Source organism: Sylvia atricapilla, chromosome 3 (genome assembly GCF_009819655.1).
Source record: "Sylvia atricapilla isolate bSylAtr1 chromosome 3, bSylAtr1.pri, whole genome shotgun sequence".
NCBI classification, from domain to species: Eukaryota; Metazoa; Chordata; class Aves; order Passeriformes; family Sylviidae; genus Sylvia; species Sylvia atricapilla.
The window spans coordinates 49665771-49688465 of NC_089142.1; the positions used below are offsets into that span (position 1 = coordinate 49665771).

At 37.3% G+C, this 22695-nt stretch overlaps 1 protein-coding gene across 1 annotated transcript in view; it reads right to left on the reverse strand.

The window, feature by feature from the left end:
• MAN1A1 (mannosidase alpha class 1A member 1) overlaps window positions 1–22695 on the reverse strand; it is a 138641-nt gene that overhangs the window by 66526 nt on the left and 49420 nt on the right. The window contains exon 4 of the mRNA XM_066315303.1: window positions 15246–15326. Within this exon, the coding sequence (XP_066171400.1) occupies window positions 15246–15326 (81 nt within the window). The remainder of the gene's footprint in view (window positions 1–15245; window positions 15327–22695) is intronic.

The window sequence follows — 22695 nt, forward strand, 5'->3', positions numbered from 1 at the left end:
TAATAACAAAAGGAATTTGTTACTTACAAAAGCCTTTGAGAATTCCTCACCCCAGACTCAGGGCAGATTTAATTTTTCAAGAGGTACGATAAGCAGCATGCACAAAGAGCAAGGAGTTGGATTCACTGCACATGTACGGAGTAACTGAGCACTGGCACCTGGCTACCCAGGCCCAAAATACAGGTAACAAGACTCACATCTGCAAAAATTGTGCTCAAATCTTAAGACTCTGAAATACCACACAACCCCAAGTACATAAATAATGAAGCAGCTCAGTGTCAGCAAGTCAGTGTCAAAGATTTGGGATGCCAACTTTGTATCCTATTAGCAACAGAGAGCTTGGAACTGCAGGTCTCCAGTCAAATAAAGCATTAGTTTCAAGCAAGGACAGACAGCAAGCTAACGGGCATTAAAAGTGTCAGCAGCTGTGATGGAGGACTGAGCCTATACCTAAGAGCTTGTGGAAGTTTTAGATCTCTGTTTTTACACAATATCCACAAATGAAGAACAGGATCTTAACCCACTCCATATGAATTAACACTATGGTATGTCTTGCTTTGAACAACAGGTACCGTAAGAGACATCATACAACTGTACAACTAAAGTATGAACAGACACTAGCACTAAAACCTTCTTCCCAAGGTCCCTCTGTCCCCACTAAAATAAGCCCTCTCCAATCTGTGGAAGTTCAATATCATATGCTTGGATGCTGCTGAGAGGCATTGCCAGCCCTAGAAGCAACTTGTAGACTAACACCAGGCAAGGATGTCAAGAGTACAGAATTTGTCACATTATTTAGTAGTCAGGTCTTCTACAGTTCAGGAAGATGATACATGTATTTGAAAATATATTGGATGTAAGTGAATGCAACTGAAATTAAAAATATGGCATATAAAATGGGAACTCATTATATCGTGAAGTGATACAGAAAACATCTGGATTTCATCTTAAGAGGTTGGTTGTTTTTCCTGATTAAGGAAACAGCTGCCTTAGTAAAATTACTCATATCCAGCAGTAACGAAGAGTATCTTTTAGCTCAATTCTTTTGTTAAGCCACAAGCATCTGCTTCCTAATTTTCTTTTTATTTAATCTTGTGTACCCAGCTCAAGTGCTGTAACAACAAATTTAAATAGCTGCCTCATTTTATATCTTGCAAGCTATCATGACTAAACAAAGAACAGCACTTTGCATATGAAACTTTCCTTTCAGGCAGGTGACCATTGAGAGGTGATTTGTAACACCATCTGTGTGAAAGCAGGGGGTGGGGTAGAGGAGCCTAATAAACTGCATGGGGAATCAATAATTACATCCTCAATGCAGCATAAAGTGCTTTCAGAAGATTCATTCCTAGGCTTGTAAATTTGACTGTATATTTTAATTCCAATACCATTAAGTGATTTAGAGTGATGCCTTCACTCTAAACTACACTCCTAGACCATGGTGGCAGGCACAGAAAATGCTAAAATCGCTGTGTACATAAAGGGAATTCTATTTTCTTTTTAATGGTAACTCAGCAGCAAATGGGGAGCTGTTTGTTTCAGCCAATGTTATGTGACACTTCCAAGTTTCTTCCAGGCATTAATGGCATGAGTTTTAAATGGTGGTAATCAAATATACAAGTATAACAATGTGAACAGGATACCAAGGTGCCTACTTTATTTGTTCTTCCATTCATGTTTTTCCTAACTTCATTTATTTACTTTAATACTTTACTCCAACACCAGAACAACTGCTTAATGAAATTACACTCACTAGTTCCAATCAAAAAGGTCCTTAGACAAATGGGCCCATATTCTCAGGGTCTCCCATATTCTGCCTTCTCCCTTTGAACCAACCACTAGTGAACCTGAGCAGCCCACTGAGCAAATGGAAAAAAGTAATTACTCCTTTTTGCTGTTTGCCCTCAAAAAGATGGTCTGCCTCAAGCACCTTATTTAGTCTTAAAATACTTGTGATGATGTCTGATTAAGTCAGGTACTTGTATTGCATCATTTAGAGGCTGGTCCTAAAATGGTTAAAATTTACACTGATGTGTCCTCAGATGAGGTAGCGGAGAGCAGCAGTTCTCCAGCCAGCTCAGGGTTTGTTCTCTCTGGAGTCACTCCCATTGCTCTACAGCAATTGTGCTGAGTCTGCAGTGGTAGTGCAGCAGCAGTAAGGAAGAAAAGCTTTCCTTCTCTCTGCTGTTTTCATGCAAAGTGGTCCAGATAGCAAAGGGCTGTGTTTTCATGAAGCTGCGAGTGAAAGTTCACAGAGGGATGGTTGAGGTTGGAAGAGACCTGTGTGGAGGGAGCTCTGAAAGTCATCTGACCCAACTGCGCTGCTCAAGCAGCGCCACTTGCCTGTTGCGCAGAACAGGAATGCGTATAGATAGCTTCTGAATATCTCCAAGGACAAGGAATCTCCAGTCTCTCTGGGCAATCACTGCAAATCACTGCAGTGCACAGTCATCCCTACAGCAAAAACATGTTTTCCTGATGTTCAAAGGGAACTTCTTGGGTTTCAGTTTCTGCTTAATGTTTTGTATAAATATTATATGTATATTTTGGCATTAGGACATGGACAGGGCAGTATCATAGTATAGGCCTAGGTGACTATTGTCCAGGCTGCATCAGTAGACATTGCAACAAGGGATTTATCAAAGAGTCTTGCCTTGTTATTAGTGGTTTGATTTAGAATGAAGCAAGCAGTACACTTGTAATAATAGCAACAATAAGGACAACTAATAACTAGTGAACTATATGTAATACAGGCTATGAAAGAATTAGCACAAGGAACAAAGTATGATGATAATCCAAACTGCCGAGTTTGAATACTCAAGTTTTAAAAACAAGGCATAATTTTAGGCACAGAATTACAGAGTTCCAGGCTTTACAGGGTCTTTATTAACCACAAAAAGCCTAAGGAGTTAATTTGTATTACTCTAATGTTCTTTGCCAGAGACCCTATGCACCTCTTCATGTACAGGCAATTCCACATTCCTGTGCCCATTACTTTGATGTTGTCCATGGGCACAAGGAGAATAAATTAAACATTACTGTTTTAGAGTGTCTCTTATACTCTTTAAACATATAGAAAATATAATGAGTATTCACTAGAAGTTAGTATTGCATACTATTGCTGTCCCATGTTTAAACAGTAAAGTGCTTCTTTTAATCCTTATACTATAATTGAAGTCAACACAGGAATTTCCAGATTTTGTGACCACAGATACTGGAAAAAAGTAGAATGATCTCAAGTACAAAGACAGTGCCAACAGTCCCTCTGTTAGATCTATACCATGAGTCATTTATGAACAAGCCTTTGGATCACAAAACTCGACCAACAGCAGCTTCAGACTACTTCTGTCTCACTTGTATAAATATATGGGACAGAAATCAACGGTTTTAGCTGTTTCAGCCCACAGGTTTCAGTGGATTCTCAAATTACAAAAAAACTTGTTTTGGTAAACTCTATTACAAACAACAGGATCGAGAAGGTGCCATATAGGCAAGTGCAGCTTGGATTTGCAACAGTGTGAACAGCTGAGCCTGACCCCATGACAGGTGAGTTTGGTAACATCAGCAGTTGCATTGATGCATTCTTAAGTTGTAATTTTTCAAGGGGAGGAATAGGTTAGAATTTAGTGTACTCTGCAAGTTCCTTTCCCTGAAACCCCTCTGACACACCGTCTAGATGGCTTTTTACATAAGTAATGTAACAAGAAAAATCTTCCTCTATGCAGCAGGACAAAAAGATGATGGTTTCCGAACTCAGTGCTTTCTTTTTCATTACTGAGATTTCTCTGATGGACAATAGTCATTGAATTGTCTGATGAATAATGGACAGGATCAAAATGAGCCCGAATAAAGGGCTTGTATATTTTCTTCAAATTAAATACACGAGATGTGAACTCTTGCAGTTCTTTTTATGTAAGCCAAACAGGAGGCTTCAAGAGAGAAGAACTGTGATTTAAGAAGCTGCTTTTATGTTGTAAGTTAAATCATCAGGCAGACTAATTCAATTCCTTTCTGTTTACTGTAAGACTATTTCTCTTACTGGACAAGCCATAAAACAAAAGAGACTAAAATAGAAGAATTTCCAATTCTTAAAGACTCAGAAACAAGTCCTCTGACTGAGCAGCAGAGTTGCCAGCACATCAAATTTATGAGCAATTCAATTGCTTCTCTGAATTTCCTACAGATAAAAGTTTTTTACTTTTTTGGAGCTAAACCTCAAAGCTATTCCTGCAATCAAACAGCCATAAGTTGTACTTGCTAAAGATTAACATTATTTTTGAATGCAGCACATATTTGAAGGAAACAATGGTTGGAAGTATGCACAAAGACTTCAAGAATGCATATTAGCATGTGTGCATTGCTTTCCATGCCCTCACTTGAAGCAAGAGGAATAAAAGCAAAGGCATGACAACCATGTAAAACTCTGTCCATTTTAAACAAAACTCATTATGTGGCTGTAATATTTATTTTGTTCTTTAACTGAACACTTCACATAGCTACTTCTAAAGAGAAGGCCTTTCTATTTCTAAATTATTTCTATATTTTATAGCATGTAAGTTAAAACATTAGAGTATTTTAACTGTAATTTCAAGATGGAACTAGATAGGAAAAAAAGTCCTCAAAATATGATTTAGAAAAAGGGCATCTTAGCTCACTCACTCATTAATTCCATTACCAACTGTCATAGTCTATCAAGAAAAAAATAAATGGCTGAGTAAGTCCTTCTCGTTATCTCAGTAAATCTTTACTTTCAACCTTGGGTCAGTTAATAACCATATTAACATTAAGACAGTCCCTTCAAGCAAATCAGAAAAGCTGATGGCATTTAACATTGAACTAATTCTGCTCAAGCATGCTGAGAACCACCACTGTAGTTTCCTGCAGCAGTGTGGCAATGACGGCCCAAAGCATTACAGCAGTTGTAAATCTTGCCTGGAATCAGGAAGATTACTTATTCTTCCCTCTAGAATATAAACAGAAAAAAAAGCAACTCTGGAAAGAAAAGGCTGAGCACAGACTGAACAATGTTTGTAAGAGATACCCTGCAAGAAGCAAATGCTGACGAGAAGGTTTCAGTTATTCACTAGTTTTACATGATAAAAGGAAGACGATTGAAATTGTCTGTATACTATGAATAGTGTTTTTAAGAACAAGTTGGGGAAAATAGCATCCTTCAAGACACAGCATTGTAAGCTGCTGACTTTGTTCTGCAGCTGTTAGTTTGAAGGAAACAACAACTTGTCCTCCAAGGGACAACACAACTTTAAAGCAGTAACAGGACAGAACCAGCTTCCAAAAACAACCAGTATGGTTATTTTGCTTAGCCTGCAAAAGCAGATGATTGCCTGAAGACTGAAGAAACAAACCAGACACATCTAGTTCTTCAGATGAACTAGTTAGAGAGGATTTTTGGTAGTTCAATGCATTTGAAACAGAAACAACAGAATTGGCCCTTTATGCCGGAAAGAAGACAGCTCTCTTAATTGAAGGTTGACTCTACTCCAGTAACACTGCTGCTGGAGTGATCTTCCTTGTTTGCTTTAGAGTTATGTCAGTTTACATAAGACTTGGATGTTAAAACAAGCTTTTGAACCTTCATGTAGCTGAATGACAAGTCCCCTCATACAGTACTGTTTTAATTAGCTACTATTTGGAGGAGTTCATCAGGGTTGGGTGGGTTAATATAAGCAATTAAAGGTGTTGAGTAAAGACTATCAGAGCTAAACACATCAAACAAAATCCAAATTCTTCGGAATATTTTACCACCTCCTGATCTCTCTTGTATCTTTTGCTTTACTAGGAAATTAAACAGTCAGATGGCTGACCAGCTAACACCTATGGGAATACAAAGCTTGTATACGTGTTGACAAAAGACTTGCAATGTAACTAGCGAGCTACTGTATCGGCTGTTTAACTACATCCTAAATTGTTTTTTCTTGAGAAAACCAAGCAAGATCTGTATGAGATGCTGTCACTACATACCACTCCTCCTTTTCAGCTTTCAAATCTTCATGTTCACCCTCTTCTCAGTTTTTGGCTTAAGAAAAGTTTGCAGTTTGCCCAATTCTGTGCCTTGGGCAAATCAAGCCCTCACATTTACTGATTGGAGGAAAACAAAAAGCTAAAGCTCTGCTTAGGGGCAATCACCTGCCAAAGCCACAAATTCCCATTGGCATCTATCATGCTGGAAGTGGCACAGGATTTTTCACGTGCACATCTTTTCCAAGTTCCTTCTCAATCTTTTGGACATAGGGTAGAAATACAGTCTGAGTATGGCAGAGGCAAGCTTTTGGCACAGCTGATACTGGAACTGTACTCATTTATCAACCACAACATTTTTCAACTGTTGCACTTTTACAAACAAATGGCAAACAAAGCCATTGTGTGGCTCTTCCTGCAGTTTTTGAAAGGTGTGGGACAAAGCTCCCTACTCACCTTACAAATCTTTCAGATTTCTCTTGCCTGAAAACAACAAACAATTGATCCTGCCAAAAAAAAATCCACAGGAAAATTAGCACTCACCATAAATTGATCCCAAGAGTTGGTGCTAACTTAAAGCAAATAAACCTCGTTTGTGTCTGTTTCATGTTCGATCTGCTGAGCAAGATCAAAGGAGACTTGTGCAAGTGCAAAGGAGGCGTTTGAAAGAGTATCTCTTTCTCCTGCAGCAAGGATGCCATTATCTCTACCTGTTGCTGGAGATAGGAAAGGCATGCAAGAGCAGCAATGATGTCTGTCTGTTTCTGATTTCAGGCATTCGGTTTTCTCAAAGATCTTCAGTTAGCTTCAAGCAGCAGAATTGGTGGTGGCACAAAGTGGTGTTTTGTAATGAATTTCTATTCTGATCCTTTAAAGAGCTAATTGGATAAGAAATTTCCCAAACTGTATTTAAAATACTCAGAATTAATTATTGCCTAGATAATTTTTTTACTAGAAGTAATTTAAATTTATGAAAAGAGAAAATGGAACTAGATATGGATATCTAGAAAATATGGATATGGAACTAGAAAAATTCCTTGCTAAAGTCAGCGTTGGGACTCTGATGGCATGTCTTCCTAGCTGCCAACAGAATCAAAAACGTGGTAATCTTCTACTGGGTGGTTCATGCTTTTATCTTCTCTAAGCTAGTAAGAGAAGGATGTTATCACCTACTTAACTCCCAACTTAATGAAAAATAACCTCAGATTCATTCTACGGAGACAAAGCACAAAATGGAATCTCACATACACTGGCTATATATTGTGAAATATTTAGATGAAGAGTTACTCCACACCCAGAGTAAAATAATGTTTTTAGATGTACTTCTTTTGGTAAAAAAATCAGTACAATGATTCAATAACATCTATTACTTACCACCTAATTGAACTTATACCACATCCACAGACAGAATATACTTCCCAAATATTTTACATAGCTCAGAATTTAAGCAGTATAAATTAATGCTGATCTATTCCCACTGTCAGCACTGAGATATTTTTATGTTCCTTTCATTTGCACAAAGAAGTAAAACTCTTCACTGTAGTATTATACATAAAGATTGTAATTTAGATATGAATAGTATATTTGCTGTATATTGTAACCATATGTTGTACATTTTCTATTAAATCTGCTGAGCAACTCCACCACCTCTTCAGGCAGCATGTTTTTACCATCTTTTTACTCTTCTTTATTATTGCAACTGCATTTTGTGCTGCAAAGTGACAGAACTGGAAACTGAGATAAATAAAAGAGAGAAATATCTTGGAAACGGCTTCTTTGCAGGTGCCTGGTGATTCTGGACAGACTGTTAATAGCATGTAATTTCTTCTGTACAGTATATCAACCTACATGCAAAGAATTCTTCTTTAGGGTCTATCTAAAGCTGCTGCTGCTGCTCAAAAGGAAAGCACTCACATTACTATTCTGATAGACATGGTCTCTCCAACTGTTCTGTAGAACCAGAATGAAGTGAAACTGCAGGAGCTAGTTGAAAGCCAAATCCTCAGAAGAAACAAACAACTCCCTCTCAGCTGCTTGAATTCTACTTAATAACATAGCTCAAGAGCTCGTGTCAAATACACCAGCTGTTACAATCACAATCTAGTATTTCTTAGGTCTCATTATCATCCATTCTCCTTTCTAGCAATTTACCATCAGCCCGCATTAGTGTGGAGGTGAACAGGGATTTTAGTTAATGTAATGAGCAGTGAACTTTTTGGTTATTTCCAAAGTTTTGCATTATGAATGCAAAAACATATCAAATAATTTTACCATGAAACAAAGCAAATTTTTCTGTTGTTTGGAGAAAACTCCCCAAACAAACCCTTTTCTGCTATGCAAATGGAAAGCCACTAAAAGTGAAGGAAGTAAGTTATGTACAGGTTGGAGTTCTAAAGTGATGTTTCTCAGACCAAAATCAGGGCTCTGATTCCTGGTTTCATGGCAGGCTTAGTTCTGGCAGCTGCAGCAGGCTGTCACCACAGCTTCTCAGTCCCCTGCTGTGGGTATTCACACTGATAGACAAACAAAATGATGACAGGCAAACAAAAGCAAAACATACCCACTGCTGGACTCCAGCAGACAGCAATTCACTGAATTAAGGCAAACTGCCACTATTCCCACTTTACATTAGCAGAGTAGCCTGAGGGCCCTCATTCTGAGGCACAAAAACTGTTGGTGATGGCAGCTGATTGTGTGCCTGGTGGTGGTGCCTGATTACGGTGCAGGGGCAGAGCCTCCATCAGGCTTCAGGTACTCAGAGCCCAGAAACAGTTCCCTGGCAATGTACACGTGGGTGCTATCGGTAACCCCACAGCAGAGAGGGAAGAAAAGGAAAATCTGGAAGCAACATCTTAATTATGTGCAAGACTGGAAGTCCACATCTCTGTTACCATTCTTCCAATTTTCCTCAGAATTAAGTGTGGGGCCAGCTTGAGCAGCACAGTTGCACAGAGCAGCTGAGCAAGTAGCACTGGGAGAAAGGGGACAGAAGTATTAGGAATGAGAAAACTTTTGGAGTAAAGAGAACTATTTGAGAGAGATGGGTTTCATCAGCAGTGACAGTGTAATTGCACTGCAGGAACTTAAGAGACAGAAATAGAAGACTGAAGGGCAGTCTGCTAGCAACAGCAGAACAGTCTACATAAAAGAAAATCTTTGGAGTCAAGGTTATCTCCAGAACGTGAATCCATAGGGATTCCGCAGTACATTTTGATGCAGCTAGCACAGAAAGTGAACAGCATTAGATTTATTAAAGGTGGTGAAGAGACTGAAATAGTAATGGAGATTACAGACTGCGATTGTGGGAAACAGAGGAGATTTTAAATCTCTCTGTCCCTGAGTAGGATGTTAAGTACTACATCAGAGCTGATGTAAACCTTGATTTTATACATTGTAATGACAGCCTTCTGCAGAAATTCAGTCTATAGGAGAAAAAGTAGCTCTTAACTTAGTTTGACATATTACTGTCAACAGGGGCCACATGCCCCAGGTCAACACATTGTTTTAAACAATAGGTTCACTTTGGTAATATATTAAGTTTGGAAAGAGAATCAAGATGACCAGCTGAAATGAACTTAGAAAGAAACAGTCATATGGTTAAATTGCTTGGAGATGATTTAGAGAATAAAAGGTGAGATTAAGTGTCCAAAAATTCTCAAATCAAAAGGTTCAGATGACTTTTACCTTCTTGGTATCACTGTAAAGAAGGTAATTACAAGTAAAACTATATTGAGTCCAATTAAGGAATACAGAAAATGATAATGCTTGATGATAAGTTAAATGAAAACTCTTAAGTGAGGCTAAATGTAATTTTTGAAGAAGAAGTGTTTAAGGTTAAAAACAAAAAAAAAAAAGAGAAATATGAGGCCTGCTAGAGAGCTAGAAGAAACAATAGGACATGTCTGTTTAAAAGAACATAGTGCATGAACAAAAGCCATTGCCAAAGATAAATTTGCTTCTGTGTTTGGTTTTGCAGAGCCTAGGCATGTTCCCATGCAGGAAGATTCTTCAAAGAACAAGTCTAACAGACTGTTGCAATATTGAGGCTGGACTAGAAGATCTCTTGAGGTGACTTCCAAGTTGAATGGCTCCAGGATTCAATGAAATATCAAGTTAAAAAATCATAAATCTATAAAAATGAAAGAGAGCATAAAGATCATTTCAGAGCTCTACAGGAACTAAAACATGACACCACCGAAATGCTGATGTATTGCTTAGAAGTGGCAGCAGATGGACGATAGGTGGGAAACAGAACCCAAATCTGAAAACAGGGCTGTAGAAAACTACAGGCAATTGAAGTCTTCTAGTCTGTACCACACAGGGAATTCTACTGCCAGTCTGTGAAGATGATTAAGGAGGAGTTAAGTGGCATTCACAGAGAAGTGATCAAGCTGATACAGTATGCCTGGAGTTTCAAACAGCATTAGAAATCAAGCTTCCCAGACATAAAAGGAAAAGTCCTCCTGTTAACTAGTGTCAAGTTAAGTAAGAGGAATCAGGAGATAAAATATGTGGTCAGTGCTTACACTTGGTGAGCTAAGATCCTCAAGGCACATACACTGGAACTTAATCACAATTTGCAGAAAAGGCCAATACCTTTGTATAGGTGACAAAAACCTTAATTGTCCTACCATTCAAGACTGCTAAATGACAGAATTTTTTTTTGTATTAATGGAGTTTAAATATTCTCTCTGAAGAGACACCTCTACAAGAGAGGGAGAGACAGAAAGAACAGCTACAGCTAAATTCTGCAGAATGTCTCAGCAATCTTCTGTGGTCAGCCTGGCAAAGGCAGTTCTAGATGAATAGCATCTGCATCATTAGTTCATGCCTGCTCCTCATTAGTAAGATACCTCTGCAATCACTGGTGGTTTACAGTGAGCAATGATTAAGTCTGTCTGAAGTCAGACAGGAAGCCAAGATCATCAAGTGAGGTTGAAAAGTGGTGCTGTAACTCCAGCTCTAAATGCAGATATAAACCAATTAATTACATCATAACTTTTTCCCCCTGCTTTATTTTTTTTTAACCTCTAATTAACAGCCCATAGAGAGTAACACATGAAACTTAAGTCCAACACTTATCATTATGAAGAACAACTTGGGTTTTTTCTTTGGGTGTTTTTGTTAGTTTGTTCATTTTTATTTTGGAGTTTTTGAAGTTAATTTGTTTGCTTGTTTTGGTCTGTTTTTGTTACTTCTTCACCCTGATCAGAATAAATCAGCCTTCCTTCAAACAGGTTATCCTACCACAGTAAAAAAACAGTATAAATCCGTTACATTTCTGCTTCATGCCATGGAGAAGAATGGCAATATGAGCATATTATGCAGGAAAAACAGCTGCTGTGTCCAAAATATTTTAACTCTGGGGGAAAAAGTTACTTATGCCTTCAGAAAGCATAAAAGCTTCAAAGGAATCTGGAAAATTACCAGTTGAATCTGAAACTCATGTGCTCCTTATTCACTTAGAGAATTTGGGATTTACTTTTTTTTTGCTGCTCACACAAATAGCAAATCAAAAGCTCCTTCTATTTCTGCCTATGCAATGTATTTCCTGACTGTGGAACCAAGCTTCAAGTGAAACAGTCCCCTTATTACTTAGCTTTTGCCGTGCCTTTAAGAACCAGTTATGAGTAAATCAGAAGACCTAGAGAACGTACAAGCCTAACTGGACTAAGAGCAGGGCCACATATTTACCATGACTTTCAGCACCAATACCACTGCTATTCCCAACAGTGAAAATCAGTGCTCAGAAGCAATGTTTGTAATCTCCATGAATTCCAAGAAAGAGCTTAGTTGCTGTTACAGGGTTCAGTGTTGTCCTCCTCCAAAAGTTAACAAATTATCTCCTTATATGACTACATTTGGAAGTGTAAATATCTGGGTCTGCAGAACAGAGGACCTTGCTGCATGCAGTACTCCTGACCCTTGGTATGCCAGAATGTAACATCAAACTAATAAGTACAGCAAGGCAATTGTAAAACAAAATTCTCCCTTACTTTTTTTTTCATTTCAAAACCAAAAAATACTTAAATTAGGAATCTTCTAAGATTCTAAGACATGTCTAGTACTTAATCAAGGTTTTATTTAAGCAAAATTATAAAGAAAGTTTGAGAAAACTCTCTCAGTCCTATGGGATAAATCTATCATATTACAGTTTCCTAAAGATACTTTCATACAAACAAAAAAAATTTTCATTTCTAGCAGTGCTTTTAAAGAGCCAGGCTTATTTTTAATAATCATTTACAGCCAGTGACTTACAGGAAAAAAATACCAAGAAAAACATTTACATGCAATATTATTATTATGGACTTAAAAACCCAAAAGAAACCAAAAAACAACCAACAACAATAAAAAAGAGCAACACTTAAACAGTTACTCATCCTAAAATCAAGTTTTTTGATATTTGTATGTATTTTACAAATGAAGTCGATATTTGACTGAAACTTTCTGGCTTGAGTTTAGACAGTTACCACAGAGGGGAAAAAAAAAAAAAAAAAAAAAAAAAAAAAAAGGGCATTTGACATTTCTAGCACTTTTAGATATTTCATATTAATTCTAGTAAGGCAGAGATTGTAGGAAGTTTAACAGAAAGTGTCTCATGCCTCTATTTGCAGGTGAGCAGCACATATAGTTATCAAGGGGTAAAGCACTCAATCTGTTCATTTTTAGAATGATTCACATTGGTGACTTTATCTAAATGAACTATTACGTGAGCAGGATGTTTTAGGCACTACTCGGTATGATAGCATATTCTTTAATCGTGATTAGTTAGACTTACAAATAATTATGAAACATACAATGTGCTGCAGCTTTGGATCATTACCCATGGAAATGTAATTCAAAAGCACAAACAATAATTATTTCCATCACTCCTTCTACCGAAACATAGCTTTTTTCAATTAGAACACTGGTAAGTGAGCACAGCAAATATATGGTTTTTTTAATAGTTAATCTGATAAAGAATTAATTGAGCTTTTAACTGGAGAAGTTTAATCCTTCAAGCAGTGTGCATACAGATTGTGCCACCTTTTTAGGAACACACAGTAATGTAATGCACTAGCAGATTATTAAAGATATATTTTCTATGGTGGCAGCCAGCCTCTGGGACCCTCAGCCTTTCCACATCTCTCAGCAGCAGCACTGATGAAGGGACCCACATAATATGGGAGAACCTCACCCTCCTGCATCCCATTCTTTCCATTGGCAGAGGCTGGCTATTGCCACAGCATCTTGGGATTTAGGAGACAAATCATGAAGTTTCCCCAAATCTGACAAAGGCAGAGCACGCTAAATTGCCCTCTCCAAGTCACCAGAAAAACTGTTTAGGGACATCATTCTGTCTTGGACAGCAGATGTCTAACAGAGAGTGTGAGAACCAGGGGCAAGCATGGATGATGCAAGAGCTTGGCACCCTCTTTAATAAGTACACCTCTTCTCTGTATGTAAGAGACCATTTTACTTTCATTACTGAGTCCATCAATTTTAGAATGGGCACTAACATCCATTATCACCAATATTCCACTGCAAAGAGTTTCACTTAATTACCCCTTGTGTGAAACCCTTTGTTTTGCTTCAGATATCTCTTCATTTCATTTGTGCAAGAGTTCTACTGGAACACTTTCAATCTAGCTTAAAAGGAGGTGGTAAAACTGCCTCTCTGAGGATGAAAGAATGGTTGAGAAGCAATGACTAGGCGTTATTTAGGAGAAACTATACACGCTGATTGAAAGTGAGACTGCACATGAACAGACACAGGACATAAATCATCATCATACATATGAAATCACCAGCACTGATGACAAATGATTAAGGCATTTCTTGGCAGACATACTGCCACTGATGTAAAGGCCCATGAGCATTCATCTATCAGCTTGTCTGCCAAGAAATATTCTCTGCTTCTGTCAGAACTGGTTAATTAAAGTGTACCAATAGGTTATGCTAGAAAAGTCCAAATCTGTTTCTCAGGTAGATCCCCAGTGAAAAGAGAAAAAACATAATAAAACAATACTTAGCAAAGACCCAGAAGCCAGTTCCCAAGGACCTCTTAGTTCTTTCCATTACTGTTATGTGTCTGACTGCATTTTCCCCTCTCCCCAAAACTACAAAACAATTCAAATAATACAACCTGTGCGTTTTAAGACACCAATGTCTTTTCCATACCATCTACACTCAGCACAGCTACAACTGAAATAAGCAGCTAAATCTAATTAAGACATAAAAGTGTCATTGTCTCCTTATAACTGCTTTGTCAGGCACATGACCCAATAGTACTTGCTAAAACAACTTTAACATAATGATAAATTTTAACAAAAAATAATCACGCACAGCCATAGAATTTAAGTAATTTAAAGTACCAGGTTCAAAACAGAGCTCTACCTAGTATTTGGGAAATTTACCTATGAAAAGAATTAACTTTCTTGGGTTTGTGGAGTTTCCAATAGGGATTGCTTTGGATTTAAGGAACGATAAATAAAACTTATACTTAAAGAGTATTAACTTGTGTAATGCTGCAACAAAATACTACTATAATCCAGAGACAGAAACATGAATTTAAACTAGTTAGATTAAATACTTTTCAAGTGCCAAGCTAAGACTTGAAAATATTAGAGTATCTGTCACTTAAAATGGTACCTGTGACTCTTTTGGCCTTGTCCAAAAATATTACACAAGCAATTGCATTTAGACAAAGCTCTAAGATGAAATTGCATCTTCAGTCTCTCCAGAAACCATGACAGGTAATAGAGATTAATGGGTTAATAATGTTTTAAAGATATTCACATGTATAGGATTACAGTTGCCTTTTCTTTCTGAACATGTCTTTTCCTTGTGAGTTGAAGCCTGAGGTTCAGGTAGGTGAACAGAAAGCAAAAGTTTAAACAAGTTCAAGGGTACACTTGAAACCCATTTGGGAAGCAGGAAACTGATGCACCAAATCAACCACCACCACTGAGTAGGAACTCCATAATTACACACTCTACCATGAAGCCCAGTAAGATGCACTGGGTGTGATTCCCACTCAGGGAAAAAACTCAAATATCATTTAACATTTAAATGAAGTAATAGCTTTAGGACTTACACAAAGCAACAGTAACAGAAGCAAGAAGACTCGTTGGGCTGGTCTCTGCTGTACAAGCCATTTTCAAAGTTTTAAACAACGGACAAATAAAATTATCTAATAATAATAATAATAATTTGGGTAAATAAAATTATTAAACTTAAATTTAATGACTTATCTAGATGATGATATGTTCGATAAACCATCTTACTTCTTCTCCTGAAAGATAGTAAGCTGAAAGTAGTCCACCGACGAAACGGATGTTCACTTCAAATACGGAAATTTCAGCATTCTGTTGAAATAAACATAAATTTATTTCTATAGAGGATTGTTTGGTTTGTTTCTATATATAGGTATGTATATATATATACATACAGTTTCAAAGCACAACAGCTGTAAATAGCAAACTACGGAAGATGAAGGGAAGGCCAACATAAGAATTTAAATAATTTCTTTCTCTTCCTCACTTTGACAAAATATCCTCTCCATTATCCTCATCCTGCTCAACTTTTCATCTCTTCTGTTGGGCTATAAGGCTTTCTCTAAATCCACATATCTAAGTACTTATCATTCCGTGCAGATGATTCAGCATTTGCCCAAAAAGTGCCCCTGGATCACATATCCCACACTACCTCCCCTTAAACCATCTCAGACAGATCAGTATTGATCTTTGATGTCCTATCAAGTGTTTTTCTACTTCAGTCAAAATGCAGCTTACTGCAAAAAAGAAGGTAACATTAGAATGGGTTAATTACATGCTCATAAAAAAATGTAATTGTTATGTGTAATCACAAGGAAGAAGATGACATTTTGCTATTACAGTGACAGCCCTCTCCAAGCTGGTGCAGATAGATCTTTTACCATTGATAAAGACTAGGTCCAGCCAGTATCTGTCTCAAAACTCAATGCACATTCTTCCCTGCCTCTTGAAATTCATGCATAAATGATGAATCTGAGTCTCACATGCTTTTATCCTTTATTAAGGCAATTCCAGTTTTACCCCAACACATAACATTCAAATCACTCGAGGCATTCAGTTAAAAAGTTGATCTAGTGAAATTTCTTAATTTTTGCTTTTTTGTGTGATACTACTTTTTATATTTCTGTATTTCTGCAGAAAAAGGTACCCAACAGTGTCCCAAAATTTTGAGCACATAAAAAAGACATTTGTCTTTCACAGGTTCTGGGTTGCTCTTGCTTCTACTGAGTCACTTTTCCCTTTTCTATTTGCCAACAAACACTATAGCTGTATTTAATATAAATCAGTGCATGGTGGAGCGGATGGATTTCTTCTGAAAGGTTTGCAGACTCCTTTCATTCAGCTAGGTTTTGTGCTTTTCCAGTTTAAACATTCAGATGTCAGTTTACGCAGGAGGGAAGAAGTTGCTCCCTGTTTTCTACTGATTTTGAATTGTAGCAAATGGCCTTTACAGAACAAATAAACAGACCAGAACTAGGCTACTTAATAGAAATATTACTTAAAGCTCTTCAGTTTCTGAGGTGCTCTGATTAAGAAAAGGTATCTAGACACATTGCAGAGTTGGTGATTTTTTTGTAAATTGTAAGAGTACAGGCTTCAAAACATACTCCCAGACTTGCTACAATGCTACTTGGCTTACATTCAGGAATTCAGCTTTTGTCCTCTAAAATGTATTCTGCACTTTCTCCCCTAAAAAGAGGATATAATTTCCTTCAGAATTACTCTGATTAATATATAATTAATATAGTACATATGTGTGTGCCTGTATAATTTTTTAATACACATGAGCACAATTCAAAGTGGCCAGTAAGGTAAAGCCATCACACATCTGCCTCTTGAAAAGTCAGACTGGAATCATGGGTTAAGACTGCAAAATTATATTCCTGTCTTGCAGTGTTCAGAGCATAACACGCTTTCAAGTTTATTTTGAGTATTCTAGAAATCTGCAGTTTCTCCTCTGTAACTGCTCTCCCCCACTGCTCCTATCTTATTCCTTGTAAGAGAAACAACATTAATTTCTGCAGCTTAATTTCTGCAGCTTAATTTCTGTTTCTAAAATGTCTTTTTTTTTTCCAAATCTGTTATTTCTCTTTCCAATTGTTCAGTCACTGTCTCACTGAACGCAGCAATAAGGCAAATGGAAACAGGTATTCACCTGAACTTGAACATTCCTATGCAGGCTTTTTTATTATGACACGATTCACATTAAACCTGGGGAGAGGTGATGTAAAAACTTTTAAACCCTCTAGAAATCTGAACTAACTAGACGAGGCTTCTGTTCACCTGCTAAGCAGGTGTGTAGGATCTACAGTACATGTACATTAAATACAGAAGTCTACCTTCAGATCCAACACATAAGACAGCTACTAGTAGAGAACTGATTTGACTAAAGAAAGGCTGATCTGACCTGATCTGACTGAAGAAAGGATGATTAAATGAGTGAAAGGAATGGCTTCTCTTCCCTGGAGATTGAGCTAGCTGAAATTCCTATGAATAGTATGAGAATATGAATATGTGAACCTTCTTCAGAAGTTCAGGTTTTCCATTTCAGTCCTGAGCCTTAGCACATGTCAAGTACCTTTCTTTGATGTGGGAAGGTTGAAGCTGTAAAGAGGTAGGTGTCAGATGAGGAAATGAGTTAATCAGATATCCCAGACACTTGTGTTTCCTTTGAGAACTGAATTAAATTACTTTTTGATTTTCAATTGCTTGAAGTAAATTGAGTGGTGTATGACCTGAATATTTTGTCTCCAGAACTTTACATTTTGCCTTTCTGGATTTAAATATGGCCACTTAACTCACAAAACCATTGCTATCTTTCATGGAGTGCAAAGGCCCTTTAAGGAAGGCTCAGTACATGTGCACTGACATCGGCTTCTGGAAAGCAGTTACAGACAAGACTACTTGGAAGTAATGTGAATAAAGGTTTTACTGTTGAGCCACAAAGATTACTTGCACTGTAATACTGAATATATGTTGAAGGGGTGATCTTTCACGACATTTCTTGAGGGAAACCATTGTTCTAATGTATCAGATTCCCAATAGGTCACGTGAACCTACATTTGAAATATCTGCTTCTAACCAAAATCTTTAGGCAAGCCACTGAAGCAGACAAAACCTGAAACATTTCATAAACGGTAGATTGGAAAGCTGTATGCCTGATACATAGTTACTCTTAAACTCACTGTACCAGGTTAGTATTATTCTCAGCACACAAATAACAGTAGTTGGCAAAACAATTAAAGTTTTATAATTTTATGTCAAGAAAACATCTCTATATGGAAAGAATATGTGAAGAAGTAGTCTGTTAAAAAAATGAACTTGTCTTAAAAGTAGAAGACTTCGGCTACACCAACTTCACCCATCTTCCTGGTTTGATTTTTAAAATTTTTATATGATATGACACACTGAAGCTGCCACACCCTGACCAATACCCTCTTATCATATATTTAACCATGCACCTACAGTTTGCACAAATAAGTCTGTAGATTTCTACTCAGCAGTCAAATTCTAAGTAAGTAATACAATTTTTAATTTTGCTCTCAGATCAGGCTGTGTATGAACACCTTATGAACCATTTAACAGTACCAAAATATATCAGAAAAATGTTCATCTGAACTTCACAAAATTTTTACTTCACCATCTGTAGAGGTGAGAATTATTTTTTATTTTAAATTTAGCCTTCTCCTTCAGTTACTGTATCACTTGCATAGCAAATCTGAGAAGTGGCTGAATTAATGCAATTATTTCTAATGGCAATTCTGTAAGATGAAGTGACTGGACACGTATATTTCAAGTTGACAATGATGTTCTCTTTTTAAGGTACCAAGTGTAAAACACAGCTCTGAACAACTGGATCAATGTAAATTCCAATTTTCTGGTCTTTACATTAGTACCACAAATAGACTGTTCTGTGTTTGAGAAGATCTGAAACATCTTTGTTAGTACACATCTGTGCTAAACATCAGTTTGATCTGATATTTGCAGGCCTCCATTTTATAAAGAATTCTGAAAGTCTGTAGACACTTGGAAAAGAGTCACATGTATTACGAAGAACATGTTTTTGTTTTAATTCCAGGGCTTTTATGTTAATTGCTGAATGTGAGTAATTGGGCCTTTCACTTTGTATTTATTCACTAATTTATCATTCACTATTTGAACATATAAATGGAATAGTCCAAGTACTATAAAAGATCCAGAGAAATTCTGACTTCTGATCACTGTACTTGAGAAAAAATAGAAAACAAAAAGCAATGTGTGAATCCAATAAGTGGTACAAGAGCAAAGCTGTGACAAGTTTCAGGAATTTCATCTGGTTTCCTTGATTAGCTTCTAAAGAGTAAATTATTTTGACAAAGACATACAACATCCATCCTTTATATTGCTGGCTAGATACATAACACCAAAGTACTGTTAAAATTGCTTTTTAAGTAGAAGAAAACCCATAGCTCAGAAATACTCAAGATGCTGGAGAAAATTACAGGTATAACTAGAAAATCTATTATACTAACTCCTTTTAAAGAAAGGGAGGGTGACAATGCCTTAGCAAGGCCCATAATCAAAAGACAGCAAATATAACCAAATAGGCAGGGGGCAGGCAGAATAAAGTGCCAAGACTATATTAGTTAGCCTGTGTTATTCAGTATTTCTGTTTTATTTGCAAATCTATGACAAGGCCAATTTGATCTCAGCTGCATCTCACCACTAAGCTTCCCTCACCCTTCCATAAACTAGCGGATTAAGGCTACAACTGGTAAACTACTGAGGCTTCAAACAGCTGTTATATTGAATTTAATATCGAAACCCAGTTCAGACAACAAACTACTGTCAACTGGGCTCTCCTGAAGGCCTTTGCCTATTGAACTCTTTCAGCTTCCCAAAAATCAGTATTCATACCCTTCTGGATAATTTCCCTAATGCATCTTGTTCCTGGTAATCTTCCTCTCCACAATTCATAGACCAAGGCTGAAACAATTTCCATTTGTATTTTCTTATGGGAAGTCACCTTCTCTTACAAACACAACATTTGAAAGACAAAAATATTTTTATTTATCCAGTGTTAGGTTCCATCTGGTGCTCACCAGCAGCACTGGTTACATGTTCTTCCAAATTCCACTAGAAAAAACATGTGTGCTCTTTACACAGATGAATGCATTCCCTATAATCAGGTCACCTTAATTTATATCTGATAAAGAGCTTACTCTCATTGTTCTTATAAAGATAACAAAAAATAACACCACAAATCCTAACATACAATTTGTTTCAGTCTTCTCTATGGCAAAGATTCCTTCCAAAACTTTATTTCCTTTGGTTCTCCTGTTCTTGTATCATCAAGAGTGTATAGAACTTTAGTAATCTCATCTGCATTTCCATCTATTGCTCCTGTGTAGAAGGAATACAGCAACTCCCCCAGGCACACATACCATGGCAAGCAGCCCATATCCTGCAGTTTAACAAGCTGTGCAAGAGAACACCAGAGACCCTATACTGAACAATGCTGAATAAGGTGTATAATTCTAGACTAAAAAGTGGACACAAAGGGCTCACATTTCCTGTGAAATGAGAAGAACTTGTAATTATTATTACTATTAAATAATAATATTCTCCTGTTGAAGCACAAAGGTTTGGAACAGCAACAAATCCTAGCATTTTCAAGCAGCCCAAGAAGTATGTTAGTGTCATGGATAGTATTACAACAGCTCTCTTTCAACTATTGTAATTAGACAAGATTTTAATTACTTGCAATTGTAGGGAAAATAAGTTTCATTCATATTCCACAAATGATAGTTACTGGCAGCTTGGTAAAATATTCAGTTCCTGAAGACATGGGAAACAGTCTTAGCAACCTTTTTATCACAAGTGTCAAAGCCTGATTATTGCATAACATGTTATTTAACCTTGCTGAAGTCCCTGCATGGCAAACTGCAAGATCTTTAACAGGAACAAAAATAAAGTGCTACTGAAGGCATTAATGAACTCTAGCTGCAAAAGAACTGCCTTTAGTAATGAATTTGCAGGATCTCCTTTTAGCCCATCAAAATTGGTTCTTACACAAAATCAAAAATAAAATTAAGTCACTTTGAAGTCTGGCATTTAGAATGTACTGATAAGTTACGCGGCAAATGAGTAATCAAATAGTCCCACAAACTAAAAAAACATTTTCAATTCCTGGCTTTCTTAAGATTTCTCTCCTACCCATTACACTTTACTCACACCTCCCGCACGACTTCTTTCTTCCTTTTTTTTTTTTTTTAATGGGAAAACTGTTCCAAAGTGTTGTATTAGGAAACTTTTTGCTTTTCTCACTTGAAGAGGAAAAACACAAAGAATAAAGAGCCAAAAAACTACAATGTTCCAAGTCTGTGGACTTTTAAATACAATTACAAGTCAATCATAATAACTTCAGTTTGAGACTAGTAGGATTTAGATTTGTAAATGCTGAAGGCTGAAATAAGCAGACGGAAATCTGGAAGTCTGCCTGTTACTGACTGCCACACCACAGATACAGCTGAGTCAATGATAAATGCTGGAAGCCTTATTTATTACAATTGCAAATAATATTTGCAATTCTGGGACCTTGGAAAGGGGCTATGCTAGTGTATACATGCCAATAGAGAAAAAAGCATAACTTCAAGTTTCTCTACTTTTACCAATTCTTTTCCAGTTCCCAAATAATAGACACATAACTCACAAAACTTCTAGGTTGCACGAAGCTGCTGACAAAACCTCTTTAAAAAATACGCAGATTTGCTGAGCTAAGCACAAACATGAAAATCAGAAGTGGTATGTTAGCCTTCAAGCTTCAAAAGTGGCATATAAAAACAGATAGATTGACTGACCTCTAAACAGCTTTGCTTAAGAGCATTGGCAGGACACAAGACTGAGGGTATCCTCTCACCTTCTTATTCATTCCCATCTCTTTATGCAGTTCTTCAATTCATTAGTACCTGTCTTTGAGAGCAAATAATGAAATGTCCTTCATACTTTCCCAATTTCTCTATTATCCGAACAAGTGCATGGCTTTCTGCTCCATACCGTGTTCTCATTCTGATCCTGTCTGACTATGCTTCCATCAGACAGCTGGTCAGTTGGTCAGGGTATGAATTCAAGCCCTGTCCCACATACAATTTGCTTGCTAACATCTGGTCTTGGTGTGGGCCCCTGTTGTTCCAGTCAATGTCCAGACATGCTTTAGGACACCATGTAGATTAAGGACTGTCCCCAGCAGGCAGTACTGGGAAGATGGTCCTTTTGCATGGAAAGAGTTTAGCAGGGCTGAAGAAGAGGGGAATGGATCACTTAGTCACATCCTAAAGATACTGAGGTGTGTTTGGGTGTAGATGCAGAGCATCATGAATTCCGATATGTAACAACTCCCAAACCTTCACTGCTTGTGCCATGTGGCTCTGCTCCTGCACCCCTACTCCCTGACACCTGACCCCTTCATTTGCCTCATTAAGTTCCCTTTTCCTTTATCTTTCTTCCCAAGCATTCAGTGTTATTTGGCTCTTGGAATGCAGAGCCCAATAGCTTTTTCCTCCCCAGGGTGAAGCAGAAGTGGGGTGGTGGTACAGAAACGCTTTCAGAAAGCCCTGTGTGTGTGTGTGTATAGCTTCTGAAACAAGAAAAAGAACAGAGGAACAGGCAGCAATGCGTAGTTGTAGCTAGAAAATAGCCAAGC